The following is a 23,933-nucleotide window of genomic DNA, read 5'->3' on the forward strand; positions in this document are numbered from 1 at the left end:
GTGTGGGTGAATGCCAGTATTCCGGTTTCTGTTCCTTTGTTTGTTCTGAGGGCAGTAAACTGCACTTTTATGCTATGTCACTTTCTGATTTCATAGCCCTCTATGGATTTATGAATGGCTTCTGCAGTATTGAACTTCAATCCTTTAGCAGAAAGGCTGTGTTTACCGAAAAATGCTGTTAAAAAAGGGTCAACAAGTGTGGGCTTCATAAGTGGAAAGTTATGTCAGAAGGTGTGTGCTTTTGGGGGCATAGGTGCATGCACAGGTAAGTGGATGCTTGCTTATTTTTCAACTTAATTATTAAACCTCTTTTCCAACTTCCAGCTCTAGACTGTGACTGAAAAAGTTCCTAAAATGACATACAAGGTTCAAAGCAGATTATGATCACTGTACTGTTACGGTCCTAAACCTTCTGAATGCTAGTTATGTGTGCTCTTACAACCCATCGCCAAACAGCAAGAGGAGATTTCAGAAAAAGCTACTGGAAGAACATAGATTGCCCACTCAGAGAGCGAAGAAAATGAAAGGATGGAAAATAGAGAAGATCCAGGTTTGGTACCACAGTGAGCTCGATGGCGTCGTCTTCCTCTCCTTCCTCTCTATTGTCCTCTATTTCCTCCATGACCTCAGCTTTGGCCTCGGCCACCAGCTCCCGCAGTGGACGGTTAGTCGTCAGTGATTTCACAAAAGGGTGCTGTGGACACAAGAAACAAGAGGAGAGATGGATGTTAAGGCTAACCATCAGTCAAACATATTGTGCAGAGTGATCACTGTTTAAATGGAAAGGCACATTTCTCAAAGAAGAAAAATACCAGTTTTTAATCATATTCTGAGCATAAAAATGAAATCAGTTGTTGCATGAACGAAGAGGGACAACAAATGTGTGTGACTAAAAGATAACAACCAAAAAAACATAATTACTACAGAGAAATAGAGCAAATTATCTATGAATCTAAATATCATCAGCCAAACATGAATCAACCATGAGACTATTGATTGAGGGATGCAAACACTGGACTGAGGATGAAAACAAAGGAGATACACATTAGCATAAGTTTGAGTTCTGGCATTTTTTAAGTCAGGTAAAAAGGTTTTGGGCTTAAAGGCTAAAAATATAAAGCATGGAGACATCAGTGAAATGAAGACAGGCTACAAAATAAAATAAAATTCTGGTGAAAAATATAGTTGCAGTCAAATACATTAGTTTTCCTGAGGGGCAGCGAGAGATGAGAAGCACAACAGCAAGGCAACAGGGGACTTTCACTGGAGAGGAAACTCTATCTGCCACCTGTCAGTTCCTGAACAGCTACAAGAATTGTGGCTCAATACAATACAGTTCTCCTTGTTAATGGCACACTGATGCGACAATGTTCAATATAACATCATACCCTTAAAATAACAAGCCACCTAGTGCTCTACAGCATCCAAAGATAAAATGTGTGTTTTCCTAGAGTGCAAACAAGGCATTAATAAGCTGAGTGCAAAGAGAATAAAAAGCTAAATTAAAAGTTGAGTGCAGCAGGGATAAAAGGCCGACCATCTATTATTCAGATGCTTTGCACTGCTGTGTAATTTAATTGGAACAGCTGACAAGGGGAAAGGCCACAAGTGGGGCTGGACCATGAAGTGTGTATGTGTGTGCACATTTGTTGCGTGGGATGACAGTTGTGTGCATGCATGGTCTTGTCCTTGGATTACATTAGGCTTCAGATATGAACTTTTCCAATGACAACAGCAGTCAGCTATTGTCTAATGAGTCAGGTAGTCAACGTGTTGACTATACCATCTAATCGTTTAGTACTGAACACCACATTGGAAAGATGAGTTAGTTAGATAAGGACATTGCTGCCCATTCAGTCCCATTTTATGGTATCTTATGGTCCAAGCTATTCTTCCATTCAACTTTTAAACTGATTGTGAGCAATTTCATTACTCCAATAAGCCAATTTCATAGTTCAAGCTTATACAAAATTGTCCTACAGAACACTGTACTATTACAAAATGATTCATCAACAAAAAACAGTATGGAAACACAATCATAAGATCTACGAAACATATTATTGTCTATTCTAATAGCTACATACCACTTTGATATATTATAATATCACAATAATTATATGATTTCAACTCAAACTCAGCAAGTAGTGCAGAGGATTCGAGATCAGAGATACTTCTAGACAAACACACACACAAACAAACACACATATACACACAGACACATAAGTTTAACTGAAATTCCTCCAACAACCACACAGCAACTTCCTGAGTACACACGAACAGGCTGAGAGATCAGCCATGAGCTTGTTAAAACCATAAAAACATGTGGTGTTGACTGGGATGAGCAAATAGTTGGGACTTTGATTTGCAGCTACACAGAATGTGCCAGAAAAAATCCTTTTGAGTCTATGATGCTTTGAGAAGGGTGTGGCAGATGTGCTTGTGTTGCCGTGGGTGGTCAATAAATAAGTGCAGTGCATAGACAATCTACTCTTGCACTAGATCCACCAAAAAATGTCTACTTCATAGACATTATTACTTAACAATACGCTTGAATTGAGTTTAAATTAGAGCCAAAGGGAATTTAAACTGAAACAAGCAGAACCATCAGATTTTAAAAAAGAACTCCTTCAAAAGAGTCACAAAATTTAAGAAGAAAATTTGATAGTGAAAATAAAGTGAGTACTAAAATACCAACGGTACAGTAGTTAACATCTGAAATTTAACCTAAAGCTATTTTGTTACAAGTGAACTCAGACCTCCCACACTCGAGCTGAATCCAGTTTCCCTGAGGCAAATTAAAGGGAAAAAAGCCAATCAGTGTAGTGTTCCTGCTCTGTTAAATCTAGCTATGTTGTTTTACTGCCATAATGGATCAAGATGTGGATCAGTGGAGCTTATGTCCTCTCTTTTAGGTGTTACGTTGCTTCAGACCCAGTGAGGCTGGAGAATTTCAAGTCTTACATGCATGGCTGGGTGTGAAATGGTTAAATGTGAACAGTATGGCCCATTAGGAAACCAGAACAGACAGAGGGCTGCATGAAGGCAGAGTTACCTGTGTAGCAGGTAAGGGCCTTATCAGAGTTTTAAACCTAGAGAGAGGTTGTTGTTGCTGAGGTTTTTGTTTTTTTCCTCCCTTTTTTCCCCTTTCACTTCCTCAAAAGGGCGGTTTGGAGGTTAAGACTTGTTTTTAGGGAAAAGGTTATAATTAGGTTTATGTTAAGGTTCGGGTAAGAGTTAGGGTTAAGCATGTAGTAATTTTTGGCATCATAAATAAAACTGACTTGACTTTTATTTGCACATATTTTCACATACATTTCTCTCACATTTCTGCCTCCACTCACAGCATTGAGAAGTTACTTTTAAATAACTAAACAGATGCTTTTATTTCCTGAAAAATACTTGATAGCCTGCTCTGTGGTTTATCTAGAGTAATAAGGAGACAGTTTCTGGAAAGAGATGTTGCCCTTTACACTTTTTATTTATTTATTTTTTAAGGTAATGAGTGAAATTCAACCTCATTCAGATTGTGGCAGAAAACTCAAAGATGAATATCTCAGAACTGGGACAAATTAAACCAAAACATCATGCATGGTTAGATACCACTAGAAACACTATATGTTTTTTGTGATTTTGATGAACAGCCCCAGTGATGTTATAATTGGGCTAAAATTAAGGTCAAGGTGAGGGTCAGATTTAGGCATGTAATAATGGTGGTCAAGGTTAGGGTGTGTGTGTGCATGTCAGTGTTGGCTTCAAGACAAGCTAGCCAAATAATGACCCAATAACCAGGCAATGATCAAAAACAGAAAAAAGCATAAACTTGCAGAAACATGAATGGGAGTGATGCCAAAAAAGAAAAAAACTGAAAAAATCCTGACCATGAGAAACTATGTGGGAGGAGAAGCTATATTCAGTATACTGAGCACAAGTCATCCAGATGGTCTCCTGCCAGCCACACAGACATAGTGACTGATACTGTGTCATGTTGTTTTGTATACATTCCTTACAACCACACATGTGGGGAGGACAGAGGGCAAAACAGAGAGAGAAAGAGGGTTGTAGATGTTCAAACCCCACGTCCACAGATGCCTCATACAGTTCAGCAACCTAACTCCAGACACTCTTATCTACAGTATGATTCATCATTATTTTCCTGTTAATTTACTATATCTGTTTTCCCTATCAATATGCTCCCAATGAATAACTACAGTACATTACAAAATCTGACTGATAAAACTTGCCTCACACACCAACAAATACATCATCTGACATGTACTGTACAGAAGAATTTCATCCCATCATTGCAAAACTATCTCCAGTAAAAGCTATTTGACATCTGATAGGATCAGCAGGCATGATAAACATCTAAAACTTTCAGCACAGCACCAAAAACCGGACCGCACCCGTCTCTTTTCCCCCAACTGGAGAGCACATGCAGAATTCCCAGCGGGCCTGGGTCTAGGATTTTCATCTCTGCCTCTCTCTAATTGGCCAGAGGTGGCGAGCTCAGGGTGATTCAGACATACTATTGGCTGAGAGTGGGAATGTAAATAGCTGGCATTCCCTCAGCTGTGGGATACAGACAGGAAACTGAGGCTCTGAATTTTAATAGACACTCTCTTGTGCTTTAATCCACACCCTGTTCACTTTTCTTCTGCTTCTTGCTGAAGATTCTGGTTCCTCATCCTCAGACATTAGTGAGTCCTTTCCTGCTAGAGTCACTAGCCTGAATCTATGTATATTTACTGTATGGAGGAGATTGCAATAATAAGAAAAATAACTATTTGTGAGATATTGAAAAAACAAAAACCATACTATTTGTAAAAAGAACATCTTTTAAATGTCCTAAACGAAAGAATGTCCTTATCTTCTTCACTGTTTCTACTCTTTCTCCATTTCTTGCCAACTCCTGTACTTATTCTCTTCTTCCCCGACTCCAATGTCCCCCAAAGGCCACCACTCACTCCCCTGGCATAGATCACTCCTTTCAGGTCTTAAAATAGAAGATTAAAAGGCTCCATATATGTGTGTTGGTGCGAGATAAGGGCAGAGCGAGGACAATGTTCCGTCATATTTCAAAGTGCAGTGTTGTATTATATAATATAATATTATCCATTAGGTTATAATTGCACATTGCATCAGGACCTACCTCCATGAGCTGTGCTGCAGTCGGACGGGCTTCTGGGTTTTTATCCAAAGCTTTCCTCAGGAACTCTTTAAATTCTTGTGACCTTGGGGAAACAAGAAAAAAAAATGCATGAATCAAAAACAACAGAAACGAAGGTACACATTGATACATGTGGATCATCTTTGTGCACAGCTGTGTTTCATGATACAGAAAGAGGAGTATTCTCCACATGTCCAAGTCTACTTTCAGCAACTGATAAATGCAGGTTTGCAGCACTAAATTGTGAAATTGATTGGAAAAATATTCAGGGTTCAACACTTGGAGAAGTCTTGCCTCTCTGCTGAGTCATTGCTGTAGTTTTAAAATGGCCAAAATAGTGTTCAGGTGGAGAGGGGGAGGACAGTGTGATATATCGATTGTCTACAATAGATTACAGGACAGTGAGTGTGCAACAGGGGATGTTGACTCCAGCTGTCACATTCAGAGCCAAAACTAAATAGTTGAAGATGGACTATGTTTTTATCTCCACTTACTAAAATTGTCTGCTTTCTCTTCTCAGTTTGCACATGTCACTTGATGTATTTATTGACCAACGTGTATCAGCTGAATTGTGATTCATTTTAAACATACAGTAGCTCTCACCATTTGTATGGCTGCTCCAGGGTGGGGGGTTCTGACTTGGCGATCTTCAGCAGCACCCTCATGGGGTTGAGCTCATGGTGAGGAGGTTCAATCTGGGCAAGCTCAATCAGAGTTATTCCTAGAGACCAGATGTCAGCCTTGTAGTCATACGGAGCATCCTTCATCGTTTCACACATGACCACTTCTGGAGCCATCCTGAGAGTGAGATGAAACACAGACTTAACACTTACAGGGATAACTACATAGTGTGGGACACTAAATCTTCAGTTAGCTACACAGCTACACAGTATACTGTCATTTACAATATAATTAACCTCTTTATGTAAATGCTGCAATATGCAGTATAATATGTAATTTTCAGGTAAATTTCACATATACAGTACAGAAAATGTGTTTGCAAGAGAAAGATGAGAACATATGATCTCTGATATAAATAAAAAGAGAAAGCTGTATTTAAATGTTATAAAAATCTGGTTTGTTGAGAAATCAGTGTTAATGGGATTCGTTATTTTCTAATATAAAAGATACACCTACTTCATCTCTGAGTAGTGTCAGCCAGTGACTAACTGATGATGACTGTAGCGAGATGAGAGTTTCCCCTCCCTGTTACTCATCATTTTTGCATGTGTCAACATCAAGCACGCTTCTCATGTCAACTTGTGTTTACTGATAATTTGCAAAACTGCTCTCGTAAAAATCTGTGCTCTTAGATTTACACAAGTGCAAAGAAAGCAATGTTTACACCTGGTTACCTTTTGACTTTGGTAATCAGAACTTTCAAGGGAAAGATATACACCAATCCTGTCTGTAATATTCTTTTCAGGACTAATCAGTATTGTGCAACATAAGGCCACAGACATGTTTTCACTGAGCTAGGAGGGTATGACCGATAGATGTTAACCTGTTTTAGTCAATGGTTAACTGATTCCAACCACTATCACATAGGGAAAGATTCACAGTGTAGATTTTCAGTCTGTTAGTTCAATATGAACTAAGGTGTGTGTGTACACAACATCATGGCTCTTTAAAGTATTATGGAACTATTGTGGGAAATCTTTTCTCAATGAGCAATAAACACTTGTGTACAGCCAAAGATTTGTCTATATGGTTTAAAAATAATTAATGCTTCAAATAGGGTTGCAATGATTAATTGATTGATTAATTAGTTGATTGAAAAATAATGGTAAAACTATATTACATTTTAGTCATGTTTTAAGCAAATGTGCCAAAGAAATTGATGCTTTTAGCTTCTCATATGTGATGATTTAATTGTTTTCTTTATCGTACATGATAGTTAACTAGGACTGTTGGTCTGACAAAATAAGACATTCAAAGTAGTAAACTTTGACTCTGGGAAATTATAACAGCATTTTCACAATTTTAATCATGGACAAAACGACTAATTAATTAATTGATGAAATAAAAGAATCAGCAGATTAAAAATGAGTCATCAGTTGCAGCCCTAATTCCAAATCAGTGAACAGGACTGTTTTATGGCAATATTTGTTTTATAGGATTTTTAGGTATTTAATTCACTGAAATAAGCAAAACACATATTCCCATCCGGTATTTTAGATTTAAACGTTTTTTCAACTCAGTTTCTGCAAAAACAAATCTATATTACTATATCACCCATCCCTAAGCACATGCATTGTTCTTTCTCTGCATGTCTTACTCACCAGTATGGCGTCCCGATGAAAGAATCTCTTCTTTGTAGGGTCTTGGTGTTTTTTGCCGAAACACCAAAATCAGCTAAAGAAATGAGAAGAGACAAAAGGATGACGTGAAATAGCTGGTAGGCTTCCCCCTGCAGCATTTCTCAGTAAAAATAAGGAAACCCAGTTCAAAAACCTCCATTTTTTTCCCCCCTTGTAGTAGACACATAGTTTGTAGATTGTAAAAATGTCCCGACATTGTAATGGGCACAGACACCAAAGTCATCATCTGTGAATTTATAGCAGTCCTGCTTCCCAAACAAGCTGCCCCCTACTTCCTGACATGACCCTCAGATTACAGGGGTGTTGTTTTCATTTTGGCTGAAGGCATTTCTCTGTGAGTAAGAATATTTTGAGAGACATGCTCAGGGCTGAGAGGTGTTTGGCAAAGGCTGTAGGATTTTTACTCAAAAGGCAGCAGACTAACTGCTTCAATTACAAGCTGGCATGTTCTATTATAGGGATATAAGTGACTGTCTTGATTTTGCAGACTACAATCCTCAACTTTCCAGTTAAATGTATTGGACTGCTGCAGTCTAAACCTCTGCAGAAATAATTTATACTAAATAGTACTACTGCTTTTATATGACATCAAATGAGAGTTTACACATCAGTGTCCTGAATATACTAAAAGGATATTCTGGTCAAATCATACTAACACAGGTTGACCCAATGAATGCAGAGGTCACGTCTGCTTCAGTACTTCTGTAAAATCTGCTGAGTTTAACCCTATTACTGCATGTTCTCTGGAAAAATCACAAAGGATGCGTTTCTCAAACTCAATCCACAAACTGTTCTACCCTACATATCTCAGATGAGATATTTAATAAAGAGCTGCAGACAACCAGCACAGCTCCAACCAGTCAACCATTTATTTTACTTTGCCGTGCTGTGTAGTGGAAAAACAAGTATACCAGCTTGACTGGAGTTGTGGCTCTACATGACTACCCCCATAATGTCAGTGGAGCCAAGCTACAAAGTTGTGTGCTGTATGCAGCAGATGACCATAAAAAGATATCCGAAGTGGCTAGCGCTGTAAGTAGAAAAACACCATTGTAAACAGAGCGTTTGGAGTAGTGTGAAACCGGTGCTTTTCGCTCACAGGGATTACTTCTACATATATTTACCTGAACATTTGACACTGCAACATGATATAGATGACTGAAAATAAGGAAAAGGATCATAGGTCCCCTTTAAGTGGAAAAAAAGAGATAATCTAAATCAGTTACTGTGTAAGCATTGATAACAATACAGCTCTGTTGCCTGATTTGCCTTAATACTAATCATTACCATAATAAGGTTTGTGTGTAGGAAGTGCTCTCAAAATTGGTCACATAGCAGAGCATACCTAGAGATCAACAGTGTCTAAAGAGATTTATAAATATCATACCAAGAAATGTATAACTGATTACACATGAAAAGATGGAATTTTTAGATGACCCTGAACAACAGTTAACTGCTGCGTTGTCTGAATTTGCATGTAGTGAGATGTGTTTGGAGACTGTAACTGAGTCAGTGTCACGACTTAATGACTTTAAAAAGGGCAACTCCCTGTGATTATATCAAACGATGGTGTTTTAGGGAGGAACGCAAGGCAACGGAAAAGGGCTCTAGCAAGAAGTCCAACTCAGTGAATGAAGAGGCTGACAAACGGTGTCATTTGAATAAGAAGAAAAAAGAAACAGACCGCAATAAAATCATGAATCTACAACCCATTTAGAATAACACTCAAACAAAATTGACCAAGCTATATTAGAGTGATATACAACTAATTAGTCACCCCAGATAATGTAAGGCTCTGTCAAGAGATGTTTGTGATAAAACATTTTGCCAATGCATCAAATGACTCTCTCCAACAGGAAAAGGATTGTAAAAACAGTCAGTTCCAAAGACTCAGCACCTGACAGTGAATACAATTTAGAATTGCTCTACTCATTGTTTTAGATCTAAGGATATAAATATCAGGTAACCGTTTAGAAAAATCAGCACGGCCTTAATTGACACACAAAACATGAAAAAGTACAGTAAGAAACATTTTCCCTTTTCTGGAAAGCTATGCTTTAATCCAAAACATACTGGCCACTGGGTTGGATCCACAACTTCAGCTGTGCAATGTGAAGAATGTGGAGGACTCTTCATAAGCCAATACAAGAAAATATGCTAAACTTCCCAGAATGCAGTTTTCCCACACAATGCTCACTTGTGATCCTCCTACTACATCACAGGAGGGGTACAGGGCCTCTAACTGTGTGTGCTCACATGTGTGTCAGCAAGCCTGCACGATTACAATCCAAAAAAATATTTTTCTTCAATTTAATTTGAATTATCTTAAAATGTCACTTTTGTATACTAGAGCATAAAAAACTATGGTAAAACAATATTTAAAAAGCATAAATATTTCAACCCTCACCTAGTTTGATGTCCCCATCCAGCATGAGGAGGATGTTACCAGCCTTCAGGTCTCTGTGAATGATCTTCATGCTGTGGAGGTAGACCAGAGCCTCAAGCATCTGCCGACAAACCACCTTAATCTGCGGCTCTGTCAGTCCACGATCCAACTCTGATTAGTACGGGAGAGGCGGAGAAAGGAGACAGGAGATGGAGAGATTCAATACAGGGTATGGAAGAGGGCTGAGGTTGAAGGTGGGTCAGTAGAGAAAAGAGCGGAGGATGGAGGAGGTTCAAAAGCAAATATGCACATCCTGCACATTCCATATTTAGTGCACATACAATCATAGCAAAACAAAGCCTTGAGGACTGATGTAGTGTGTGAACTCCTCCAGAGAAAACATTTAAAAAGGTAAATCTGTGATATCAAGCCCCTCAGATAGTGTTGCTGGATAAGTAATCCCAGATCAGAAAAGCGTTTACACATCGAAGCTAGTCCTGCCCTGCAGACTTTATTCTACTGTGTCTGTGTTTGGTTAGCTGCAGTGGGGGTACAGACAGTTATGAGGATGTGGATTATCCAGTGAAAACAGACCAGGGGGATTTCCCACACCGGAGGACTCCACTATGTCTGACTGCTTTCTAGAGCATCGAAGGCCCGAATACTGAAGCTGCAGTACATGATCATCCAAGCAAAGGAAGATTTTTCCAAGAGAAGATAACCTTGAACATTAAAAATGGTACGATAGCGTGACAGCACATCTACATTTCCTCAAAGGTCACTGCTGAAGGAACAGGTGTACTTCACAGAATTGTCATAGGTGTGGATCTCGACTTTCATGGCAGGGAGGAGGAAGGTGGAGCACTAATAAAAATACACAGAAGAGCAAAAAGTGGGATCTACCTAGCATTGTGGCATCCACAGCACCTCCAGGGCAGAACTCAATCATGATCTGGAGAAAGAAGAGGAGGAGAGAAAAGGGTGAGATTCAACTTGAAAGTATAAACATACAATTGAAAGCTGTAATTTAGTTTTGCAGTGATTTATATGTAGCAACAGGAATATCACAACTTTTTTTATTACAACATCAGCACATGAACAACTACATTTTACACATGAAAGGGGCATTTAAAGATTATCTTATATTATTCTAATATACAGATATCTGCTTATAAATTAATCACTTGCACTAGAATTCAAGTGTTTACACAAGCAGAAAAAAAAGAATGACTTCATCAGATGGTCCTCAATGTAACCATGTATCTCTGTCTTCATGTATTACGAGCCAGCACTGAATATCATGTCGTCACTACCTACAAAGCGCCCCCTGCTCTACATCAGTCAAACACTCTTTGACATCTGTGGTGAAAGTATTAGAATACACACACTTTGCAAAGTGGACAGCTGGATTCAGACTAAAGTGTGTGATAAGACCGTCAGGTTGTTAACTCTACACACTCCCAGGGGCTCACTGCCAAAAATATAATACCACATCAGCAGCGAAATAAAAACACACAGAGAAAAAGAGAGAGAGAGAGAGAGAAGAAAAAAAAAATCTCCGTAAATGGTGTCTTATTGGCAACCTCCAACAATATGCTTTCATTTCCTCGCCTTACATAGTCAGTCTCATGCATAAGCAAGCACATACACAACTGTCAGAAAAACCTCTAAATGTTTTATTCAAATGAAGTGGTACCATAAAAAAAGAGGATATGATTTCCTCTGCAAGAAGTTGAGCTGTGTTCAGAAAGCTGTGTGTGTACATGTGTAGAATTGTCTGACATGCACAAATGAAATCAGTGATTCCAAATGACCAACGATCAACCTGAGGCGGTTTGTGGCATACTTGCTGTGTGATGTCATTGTCATTTAAACATGGAGACCTGCTTGCTATGACAACAGTGCCAAAGCATCAACCTGGTACTGGATGGGGTGTGGAGTTTCAGTCCAGACAAAGCCATGCAGAGAAGAACAAAAAGGTGCACATATACACACATGCATGGCATTGCACGCACACGCACACACACGCACACAAGGAACAGATGAATATGAGTAAGCATGCATGTACACAATCACATGAAGACACTTTGCGGAAAGCCAGAAAATGAGGAATGTCAATCTTGGCATGCTGTTCAAGGAAGAACAATATTCTTTTGTAATATTTGCCTTGACTAACCCATCAGTTAGTCATGTATTATCGAGGTTGTTTGACTTTGTCATGATCTCTTTTAAAAAGACAGTTTAACATCTTATCTTTATTTCTAAAACACAGACAAAGAAAGACAGTCTAGTCTGCTTGTTACATACTCATCTGCTTCCAACTTGTATATCTCCGTACTGTATCACTATGATCTGCTCTTAGTTTATAACCACTTTTCCTGAACACACAGACATGATGACTAAAGCTCTGATAAAGAAATTGGAAACTAAAGCAGTATATGTTTAACACTGATTATGTACAACCAAAGTCACTTCATTAGCTAAAATTAATGAGTTGAACAACCAAAAACTCTAATCTTCATTATCTTTATGTTTATAACAAGCTTCAGTACAAACCACATCAAACCCCAACAAACCCTAACCCTCACACTCTTGTTGACCAGAGTGCTGAAAAGTTGATTTTTCAAATGTGAAATGCCCCACTCAATATGTAGCTTCTAACTATCGGCCAATCTGATTTTTTATATCCCCAAATACCTAAAATCAGTATTGGCTGAGCTATAAATACCCCCATCTAAATCAAATTAAGTGTGCTTCACTGGTAACATACTGAACTGCCCAACCTAAACAGCTGTACATCACACAACAGTTTCAGAGGCAACTGGTTTGTGTTTTTGTCTGTGTGTCTGCAGCCGGTTTGCTCTCCCAGCCTGAAAGAATTCTGGATGACGTGTTGTGCTGTGGTGAAGAATGTGCCCCAACTGGTCAAGCTACATGCAAAGCATACACACAATGGGCTGAGCATTCATACAGACACAAACTTTCCTCTCTCTGTTACTGTCACACACATAAAAGGAAACTTGGGCCCAAAATTCAGCCAAAGAAACAGCCTGTTTGGAGATGCCAGTGTTTCTGTTTTAATATACTGTATTAGAATTATCTACTAATTCTATTTATATGGATTAATTACATTTTTGACTAAAAGATATTAATCTGAATTTGCCAAAACAAAGCTGGTATTGTGCAAAGGCTTATAATAAATAACATTGCCATATACAAATGCCTTTTTATTCCCTTTTGAGTCAAGCTGAAACAAGTTAAACACAGTTGTCAAGTTCTAAAGAGCTTTAAAATAAACAGGGCAGGCTGTGCTGATGCTGCAGTGTTCCTCTGATTCATGGCTTGTGCTTTTACAGTGATTTCCCACCTCATTTTGTTAGAAGGCCTAAAGAATGTAAAGGCAGTTTGCCAAAAAAAGACCTGCTGCAATCGCAAATACTGTAAGAAATATAACCATATTAACCCTAAATCACACAGACACACTGTTATACTTTCTCACTCATGATGAGGACTAATGTTTCAGTGATCTGTGTTTTCTCTCTGGTGTATATGAGGTGGTGCCAACAAGGACAAAACATATTGACTTCCAGAGCAGTGTCACAAAAGTATTCTTGCAACCATAGCTGGTGCCATAATATGGACCCTAATTGTATCCGTTCACTTCAGTACCTAAAATTACAGCAAGAACCCAAAGCTTTTTATCTTCCATTCAAAATAAAGACTCTGGAATACAACAACAAGCAGACTCTGGGTGGCACACAACATACACACACATTTACACAGAAATGGAAAAACTCATAGCAAAACATTAGTAGCACTTTCCCACTATTGAGCATTGACTGTAAACAATGACCAGTGCATGGAAGAAGTAGTCTTGGCCCAGATCTGTTAACCAATATTTAGATATCCACTGTCTACACCAGAACCCCCCAACCCCCTGTAGCCCCCAGAGGATAAATCATTGTCAGATAATAGCTGATGGGTTCCGAGATTGATACTTAGCAAACAGTTTGAATTTTTGATAAGTTTCAATGTATGTCAGTAACAGGCCACCAAATCAGTCAGAATCATGTCTACTGGACAAGTATGTTTAAACAAACAAGAAATGTGAGTTTTAAGGGTGAAGTCTACAGTAGACATGTCTGTAGTAGAATTCAAGTTCTACTGATGATGATTAAGTTGCTGCTGCACACTACCAGAGATTAATAAAGGCTCTTAATATGTTCTTAAAAAAATACATAATTCTTTAAACATTGTACAAGTCTTTTAAAAGCTAACATTTTACTCATTTAGCTGTGGTGGTATCCAACAGAAACAGTGTCTCCATTACTCTGGATAAACCAATAGAGTTTTCAACAGTGACAAAAAAACTGCATGATTAGATACCAATACAGGTGAGTCAGAAGTGTTTTTTAAGTCATGTGGGTGAACCAGCAGTTTTAAACATGCAGCACTAACTATGCTCCTTAATGATGTGACTAAGTTCTCCTCTGTGTTTATTGTCTGATTAACTGTCCTCCTCTCTTTCTGTTCGTTCTTCTCAATGTGCTGATCTCAGCTGTGTCCCATGTTAAAGGCCCCCTTTTTCTCACGCTGCAGGCCTGGCTGCCTCACCAGCCTCAAGACCAGACTGTTCCTGAAAAGGGAACAAACAGCCCTTCTCTCACTGTCTCTTTCTTTCTTCCTCTATCCCTCTCTTACTGGGTAGAAAGCAGAAGGGTGGGTCGGCACTGGAATGCTTCATCTCACCCGCGCCCAGTCCACCCAACAGGAGGTTACTGAGGCCTGACCACCAACCACTGGGCTAATTGTTAAGATCCTGAGGCTGGCACACACTCTCAACAGTGAGGTGCAATGCTTGTTGCACTTTTTCATGTTGTATATAATTCTTGTATGTCCATTTTGTCTGCACGTTTCTACACTAACAGAAAAGGGTGGTTGCGCTTAAAATATATTCAATGGAGAGATTAAGAGTAAATGTGTAGCCAAAGTTAGAGTATACATTAGTATCTGAACAAAGCTTAGAAGTGAGAGAGTAAAGCAAAAGTACACACACACACACACACACACACACACACACACACACACACACACACACACACACACACACACACACACACACACACACACACACACACACACACACACACACACACACACACACACACACACACACACACACACACACACACACACACACACAGGAAGCATGTGGTTTGAATGCTGCAAGCAGGGATATTTGTACATTTGACTTATAAGCACAAACTAACACAGTCTCACAGAGTCCAGCTTTGAGTTATGGGGGGACGTCCACCTTCCACGCTCAGGAATTCCAGCTATGGCCAACACAACCATGACTAGCTCCGGGGCTGTGACACAGCTGTGTGTATGTGTGTTTGTGTATGTGTCTATGTGTAGGTGTAGAAGCAGACCCCAGGTCTTCTAGTGATAAGTAGTTTTTCAGGTTTTGGGTTTGACATTTGTCTTATACTCACAATCTTGTACAACACTTTAATCATTTTACCATTACATTAAATGATAAACAAAAATTCACTTTTTTGTGATTGAATTCACTAAATCTTCAATACATTCTCGTACAGTATGAAAACACACACAAGTTAGATCTAAACTCTAAATGTTATATTTATCATAGCATGAAAGTTGGAGAGGTACTAAAAATGACTAAGACAACTATCTTTGGCCTAAATGCCGGCTTGTAATTCCTCAGATATTCAAGGTCGTGGCCCAGCATGAGGTCACTACTATTTTCCTTGGCCAGATAGACTAAGATTACAGAGGGAGATGAAAAGTTTACACTTGACCCAGTGAGCGAGTGTGGAGAGGAAAAATAACTTGAGCATACAACACTGAACTGAAATTGATCTTCCTTCTTGCAGTAACACTGGGGTGATGATTAGATCACTTCTGATGCTTCATGTCACCCAAGGGGTTTTCTGTCATCACCTCAATCCACATTTTCTTATCTTTTTTTAAACATTCATTCATTCACTCACATTTCATGTTGGAGAAATACACTGTAAATGACATGATGATATGGCTCTGTTCAGAAATGTTGCAATGGCTCTGTTCAGAAATGTTGCAAAGAAAGCTTGCTGGATGCTCAGCACAGTACAAACAATATGTCTTACAAAGAAGGTAACAGTATAGACATTAGATGAATCCCTTTGATACATAATGCACTAGTCTTACACACCATCAACATTGACCAGTGTCCCTTTGCAGCAGAAATATATTTAGTACTTTTATGGCAGGTGTGGTCAATAGTGTTCAGCTCAGAAAAGATGAAATACACAGCAAGATGTGGTGACGAGTGTGTGGTTAACACTATCAGATGCTAGATGCTTGTTTTAACCTACCCATAGCTTGTTGTCATGATAAAAAGCATCGAGCAGCTTGACGATATAGCGGTGGTCACATTTAGCCAGGATATCAATCTCAACAATGTAGTCCTCCAGCTCCTCCTCACTTTTTGTCTCAATCACTTTGGCTGCAGCCAGAGCTCCCGTCTCCTTGTTCTGGGCCTGAAAGACAGAGAAATATGACTTCATTAAATGAAATATGCAAATGGCCAGCCCATGATTGATTCAACATTTTAAAAAAGGTGAAAACTCTTTAAACTCAGAAGTGAAATATGAATTGCACTTGTCCAGAGAGAGCAATTTGTGTAACTTTAGCTTCCACAGAAAGCTGAGGAGGAAACAAAGGGTGTGGCTATGTGATACAAAGGGTTTATTTTGCTACAAAGATCAGTTTATTGTGCTCCATTACCCCAGTTGAAACCAGAATGAATCTGAAACATCAAGAAACTCAGCAACTGAAATGTTGTCTAACTAACATTTACAGAAAAAAACAGGAAGGAAAATTCTACATCCTCCCTGAGCAATTGAGGAAAAGGAGGAACCACAAAACCCATCAAGTGTCAGTATGGCTAAACTAAGACACACACACAGATATACTATACATAGTATACTGTGTAAACACAATTGTTCACACCCAAACCATTGAATGAGTCAGAGTGAAGCATATGGCGCCAAACATAATGTTGTGAATGCTTACTAATGGGATTTTGTGGGTAAGCACAACATTAATGTGCCATGTTCAGTGCCATAATCACAAGTGCATGACAAAAGACAGGCAAAGATTTACAGTGAAAACAGTCCGATTCAAAACAAGTTAAATATTGTTAAAAAGAACCACTGCCTTAAGACTTGTAGGTACTAAGAGGATGGAAATCTCCATAGTCTAGGTGATTTAGGGGAGTTTGTGAGAGTGTAAAATCTGGTGCATGAATGAGAACATCTGTATCGAAATGGAGGATACACCAATATGCATGAGTGCATTTCTGCTTCCACCTGGTGACCTGTAGGAACTTAGACTAAACAGCCTGATTCACGCTTTACAAAGGCTGTGGGAACACATCTGAATAAACGTAACAGGCTTACAGCAACACACATACATGCCTTAACTCATCTCAGTATACCATGCTTGTGTGTGCGTGAGTATGTGTTTGTCAAACACAGCACCAGAGAAGCCGAGCTGCCCCCACCAGGGTAACCCACAGTGTGAGTCAACAGGACGTCTCCTCTTGCCATCAAACCATCAGTCAGTCAGTTAACAAGCCTCGACAGTAAACACTGAGACACCAGACACTTTCACTTCCCTGCAGACATCTAAGCTCTCTGCCACTTGCATCCGAATGGTCAGCTCTCGACAAACTCACTGCCTGCTCTTTGAGTTAAAAAAAAAAAAACCTACTGGCATTCCTAAAATGATAGTGTTAGACTGTATACCGCTTCCTTTCTTTATTGTAATGGATTTGAAACACAAAAAGTCGAAATAACTAGTTGTTTAAGTGATTGGTGAATAAACTGAAAATGTATCAATTATTTGACAACTGAAAAACACAAAATATTCTCTGGTTTCAGCTTCTAAAAATATGAGGATTCGCTGCTTTCCTTTGTTTTATGTGATTGTAATTTCAATATCTTTGGGGTCTGGATTATTGATGTGACGAAACAAGCAATTTAATTATATCCCTTTGGTTTCTAGGGAATTATGACTTGGGTATTTTCTGTACTATTTACTGCTGTCTTGCAGGCAAAATGAGTATTAAATAGTATTAAGTCCATCAAAAATAAAAAGAAATAATGGTTAGTTGCTGACCTAGTATTTTAATGACATTTGCCAAATCAACTGCACTGACAGATACTTGTCTCAAGCAAATATGTATTCCTATCCTGATTCTAATTTTAGTATGAAGCTCACATCTGATAAAGTTACACCTGTCCTAGAACTTGTTGTACTTATGTTCAGTCCATTTCTTTTTCTTGCCAAAACAAAGCTCTCAGGATCACTTCCTTGCTTTTTTGGTCTGTAAATGTGAAACACAATGAGTGATAATGAGAATGACCCACTGCATCTGAAGTAGGAGTATACAGCATTTAGTTAGTGTGGGGGATTACCTGCTCATATTTTCCGCAGCAACAGTGGTCTCACAGAATACAGATATGGTTGGCTCACAGCACATCAAAAAGACTTAAAATAACTTTTTATCATGCTAAAATGAACATTGTTAATTGGGTAAGTAAATAAGACATAAGGTAGTTGAAAGTCGATTCTCAGTGCACTAGAGGCTTGATGAGGCCCGTGATTGACTCCATAATAGTTGTGATTTCACAAATCATGCTTGCAGGTAGAGGACTTAAACTCCCCCGTCAGCAGATGAATGTGAACACAGCCTTTGAGTGTCAAACTCTGTACAGTAAAGCTCAAATAAAAAACTGAAAGAGGAAGAGGAAAAAACATATCTCATACAAAAATAGCCATATTTCAATAATAAATAGGAGAAAATATATGGTTTTTGCACCTTTACCATAAACAGGACATGTTCTACACTGGTTACAAGAGAAAAAAAAGCACATAGAGATGCCAGATGTCAGAGTGTCACAGCGAAGGCTTCCCCTCTCAGAAATTAGACAGACCCTGTGAATACTGTGAATTAGAACATAATAACAGTGCACAAGCACAGGACTGAAGGAGTAAGGATACACTTGACTGCAAAGTGCAACTGCTGTAGCTCACTAACTTGTCACCTTGTCTTACTCCCTCTCCTGTAGACAACTACCATCTTTGGGCTTTGTTTGGGCTCTGGTTTCCATGGAAATCACAGGGGCTTGTTTCTGCTCCATCGTGCTACATCTCAGTTCATTAGTGACTTAGTTTTCATGTTGGTTAAGTGCAAAAGGATTATCTAGAAGACACATTGATACTCTTCTAACAAACTGCCTAAAAAGACCAATGTTAAATTAATATTGTTAATTTGGCTTTAATCAATCACTCGTATGTAAACTGTGACACAGATCATGGAGTTAAAGACCTGAAGACTATTAAAACTCTAGAGACTGTAAAAAAAAAAAAAGTAAACAGATGGGTATGGTTTTGCATGCTGCAGCAAGCTCCATGACCATCTCAGCCCAGTTAAATTAGTTTTTTCAAATACTACGGGGTTAGCTCCAAGTGGAGAAACGTGTGGCTGCTGAGTTATCTCTGTTCTGTAACATCCAACAACTCCCCCCACACCCCTGTGACTAATTGATTAGTCACAGGGGTATGATTTCAGTCAACCAAGATTTTCTTTGGTTGACTACAGTCCTAAATCATCTCTGTTTGAAGCAGGCGTGAGATCTTCCTTAGGTTTATTCTAAAGGTAAAGGCAAATATTAAGTATATAAAAAAAATTTTGGTTACAGGTTTACTAGTTTTTCCAAAAAAAAAAATGATGAGAGAACCCAATGCAAGCTGACCAGAACGCCTATCAGGAACGCAACACTCTGTGTGGCACTTAACTCAAGGCACCGCCCCTGTTCCTTACTTTCACCTCACTTACTTTTTTTCATATTACAGTGTGAAAGGAGGACATACTTAACATCTAAATAAACACAATGGAAAACTGAAAGGACAATTATAACTCTAGTGCTAGGCAACCCCTCCCAAGTCCCTTGAGAACACACATTTTTCCAAGTGGCTTGTAAATCTGTTTCCCATTTTCTCTGTCTATCAATCTCCCTATGCATCATCTCACTTGTGTTTACATCTCACATATTTGTTTTTCCTGTTTTTACATCCTCTTATTGTAGCATGTGTATGGCCTCAGCCTCACTCATTGTCTGCCGTCTGTGCCTGTGTTTTGTCTCCATCTCTCCTCAAATTTGTCTGTCATCTCTGCCTGTATATCTCTCCCCATCTGTCATGTATATCTATCCATCTGTCTTCAGTAACTGTCTGTCTGAAGGCCGCAGTCCATGACTGAGAAACACCTCTACGCTACAGCTTAATAAAAGCTTTAGAGAAAGTAAAGCTGTAAAAGCAGATGTTATTGACCCGTGTGTTAGCATAAAACATATTGTTTACATAGGTAGACAAAGTAAACACACACATACACTCTCACACACACATAAAATCTTCCAGCTTCATGCAAGTATCATGTAGTATTCAAACGCAGTCTTTTCAAAATGCATCAACCTAGGAATGAACATAATAACATTATGTAATATAATACTGCATCTATGTTGATGAACACCAATGATTAGATGGCCTCATGTAACTGATAACAGAGAACTTTCTCTGGGGTCAATCACCTCCAGGTTGAATGAACATAACACATGCTGACGAGTCTGCTGCATTACAATCTCAATAGAATAGCACACACAACTCCCTAGACCTTTGCCCCACCATAAACCTGTAACCCCCCCCATGTCTGTGAGCAGGAATGCGTCTCTCAGCTCCTACATAATGACAGCAACCAGTAAAACTTCACCTCTAACAGCACACGTCTGTGAAAGTGACAATCTCTCATTTAGATCTGCATGGTGCACAAGCTACAGACTTCTGTTTTTTTTTTAATTTGTTTTACAGCAAAGATTACCTTGTTTTCTTGTCTTATTGTGATTGTGTGAAATAGATGGTACTGTGAGAACTTCAGCAATGTTCAAAGCCATCACAAAATGTATTTTATTTCAGTTCCGAGATCGAGACTACACTTTTTGGCTGGATCGCAGTGAACCAGTGCTATAAACATTAAAGTCTGCCCCTGACTAACAGTGACTGACTGAATGATGAGGTTATGCCATTGGTCCACTCAGTCTGCCATGTGATGCCACTTTAGAGTTTCATGCACAGTCCAGCCATATACTAGGTTTTGACCAAGTCTTGTTGATTAGACAAAGATAATCATGTATTCTACAGTTAAGACAAATGTGTTCTTTTTTTAAAAACACCAATAATACAGCAAAAATCTATCCTGAAAAAGAATAACAGTACGTACCCCATCTAGACTGACATTTTTTCTGTCTAGTCTGACTTAATACTTTGTGTCAGTTTAGGAGCCCTTGATGTGAAAACTTTTGAGAACCACTGATTTAGACTGGTTAGCCACTCTGTTATACTACTATTATATTAAAATCACACATAGTTTGGGTCAAATTTGTGTCTGCTACCAAACAAAAACGACGACCTCAGTTCTTTAAAGAGAGAATGATCTTGATTATCCAGGAAACTATCCAAGAAACTGACAGAAAAGTTGTTGCTATTTCAAAACACCAAAATTCAAACTTACTTTCACCTAAAATTTTGATTAGAATTGTAAACTGAACAAAATTGCTAGAACTGTGCAAGAGGAAGGATGTTCAAACTGACATTTAAAAAAAAAAAGAAGAATGTGGCTTTTGTTTTTTCTGTCATCTCGGCAGCAAGGTTGTTCCTCTCTTACATAATCTGCTGTCTGTAAGCAAGATTTTATGCATTTACAGAATGTAACTGGGCGTGAAGCACAACACCGAGCAGAGCTTAAACTTTATACTCTAAGATGGAGGCTTTTGAGGATGTGAAAGTTTAGACTGAGGTGGCGAAATGCCCTAGTTTCAATTTTGAGTCACACGTACTAAGCAGGTCAATGAAGCAGGAAATCATGATTGTCTACAGAGAGCCTTGACAGAATAATAACCCACATGTACACATCTTTCTTGAATCATTCACACTCTTGCAAGGACTTGTAAAATATTACGAATGCATTAACTCAAGACAGATGTTGACATGTTGCTAAAACAAAGTTCAAACCAGTATAACAAGATACCAAGATATTCAAAAACAACTATGTAGAACTGATCTGAAATAAAGTTGAAAGAAAGTGACTAAGTGCTTCGATGTTAAATTCAAAAAGGAGATAATATCCATGACAGAAAAGTGAAAAAAAGATGTGAAGACAAAAACCAAAACATATATGCAGGTCTCTGAAAATATACAAAAGTTTATGGCTGCTGCAAGTCTGTACTTTTGATTATTTTATCACTCCTTTATTGATCCATGTCTCAAAATAGACTCTGGGTCTACAACACTGAAAATCAGTATCGTAAATTCTAATGTAAATCCCCGGCCTCCAGCTTGTCAAAACCCCATAACTAACAGCAGTATATGGGGTGTAAGAACACAGAAGACACTTTCTTTCTGTAAACTTGCAATTAACAATGTCATCACGAGGATGGAATGGACTCCCAGCATGCTGAGCCCACGCCCACCTAGCAATGCTCTTATCACTCACTGTAAGCCCAGCTGGCCCCCAAGATTACACACAGAGAGACATGGCAGCAGCTGACGATGTTGTCATGAGGTACTTCAACATACATCTACATGGCATTGCTATATTTCCCAAGTAAACTGCTGTATAGCATCTTACATAAACGTTGTGGTTTTCTTTTGCAAAGAGGATGTTGCAGTCTGATGACTAATGACACCTGCTGTGTGGGTTTCTCTTTCACTTGACTGAGGAGGGTAATCATGTTTGAAGTGATTTTGTCACTGCAAGGCACTATGAAACTAAACACGTTTACTATTTTGTGCTCTATGTTTCAAGACACTGGACTTGCTCTGAAATTACATGATTATTCTGCATTTACACTCTCATAGAACAAATATTTTTTTCCAAAATGGACCTGAGGATTACACACTTTCCAAATTGTACTCTGGGAAAATCGGACCTGTTCTTGCCTTGACTGGAGGACATTCAGACCCATTAGGCTCAACTTGATAATGCCTGATGGTTTTCAATGAAAAGGTAAAGCTACAAAAAGGAAAAACACTGTGCCCTCTTTTTATTTTACAATTGTTCATCAACAGTCTGTTTCCACCTGCTCAAAAACCAAAAGAAATTGTAGACATTAAAAATTTAAATCCAGATTTTTTTTACAGTGTTCACAAGTCACCTTATTCTATACTCTATTTTAAACACTTGTGTTAAGAACTATCTTTATCAATAAGTGCAAACTACCAAACAACTCCTCTACCACAGTTAAAGTCCGGGTTTAGCACACTGTCGTTACAGACCATCAGGGATAAGGTGCCCTTTTTTTTCATCTCACAATGGGAATTTATCCAAGTGGAACATTACAGCCTGCGCGTGTCTATGGAAACACTTCAGCAGCAGCAGCAGGGCAATGTGCTCAGTGGCACGTGGCCCATTAATTAGTGAGGGGAACTGTACAACTCCTCTGTTTCATGCTTCAGTTGCAGCCACACACCTTGGCGCGTGCACATGTACAAAAACTTTTTCAAACAAGTACAAGCATGCACAGACAGATGCATGCAAAAGAAATAAAACGTCAAATAACACACTGGATAGACGGGACAGGATAGACAACTGAGATATCTTCCCGTCATGATGAATGGAAGCATGAATGGGACTAAAGCAGTTCAAGTGTGGTTGAAGACCCTACAGTGATACAGAAATGTCAGGAGAATTTTAACAATCATCACAGTATTGTAGTATAATTATCTAACCAAACTATTGTCAATCTGAAAGTGGCTCACACACTGATTAGGCTGTAAATCCTTAACATGTTTACTTGTAGCCCGATTCCTGCTGCCTCCTGTATCATGAAGTTTTAGTCAAAACTCAATAAAAGTGCCAAATATTTTCATTAAATCTGATCTTATGATGTGAGGCCATTTTTCCCAAATCTATACTTTAGAAACTACCTCTTCACGG

At 38.8% G+C, this 23,933-nt stretch overlaps 1 protein-coding gene across 1 annotated transcript in view; it reads right to left on the reverse strand.

The window, feature by feature from the left end:
* The window catches only part of stk10 (serine/threonine kinase 10), a 37,461-nt gene that overhangs the window by 10,453 nt on the left and 3,075 nt on the right, over nt 1–23,933 (reverse strand). Inside the window, exons 2-8 of the mRNA XM_053331630.1 lie at nt 16,252–16,416; nt 10,778–10,826; nt 9,896–10,045; nt 7,450–7,522; nt 5,771–5,965; nt 5,150–5,231; nt 560–694 (exon numbers count right to left, since the gene is read on the reverse strand). Coding sequence (XP_053187605.1) covers nt 560–694; nt 5,150–5,231; nt 5,771–5,965; nt 7,450–7,522; nt 9,896–10,045; nt 10,778–10,826; nt 16,252–16,416 — 849 coding nt within the window. The remainder of the gene's footprint in view (nt 1–559; nt 695–5,149; nt 5,232–5,770; nt 5,966–7,449; nt 7,523–9,895; nt 10,046–10,777; nt 10,827–16,251; nt 16,417–23,933) is intronic.

This window comes from Scomber japonicus, chromosome 13 (assembly GCF_027409825.1).
Source record: "Scomber japonicus isolate fScoJap1 chromosome 13, fScoJap1.pri, whole genome shotgun sequence".
In the NCBI taxonomy this organism is placed as follows: domain Eukaryota; kingdom Metazoa; phylum Chordata; class Actinopteri; order Scombriformes; family Scombridae; genus Scomber; species Scomber japonicus.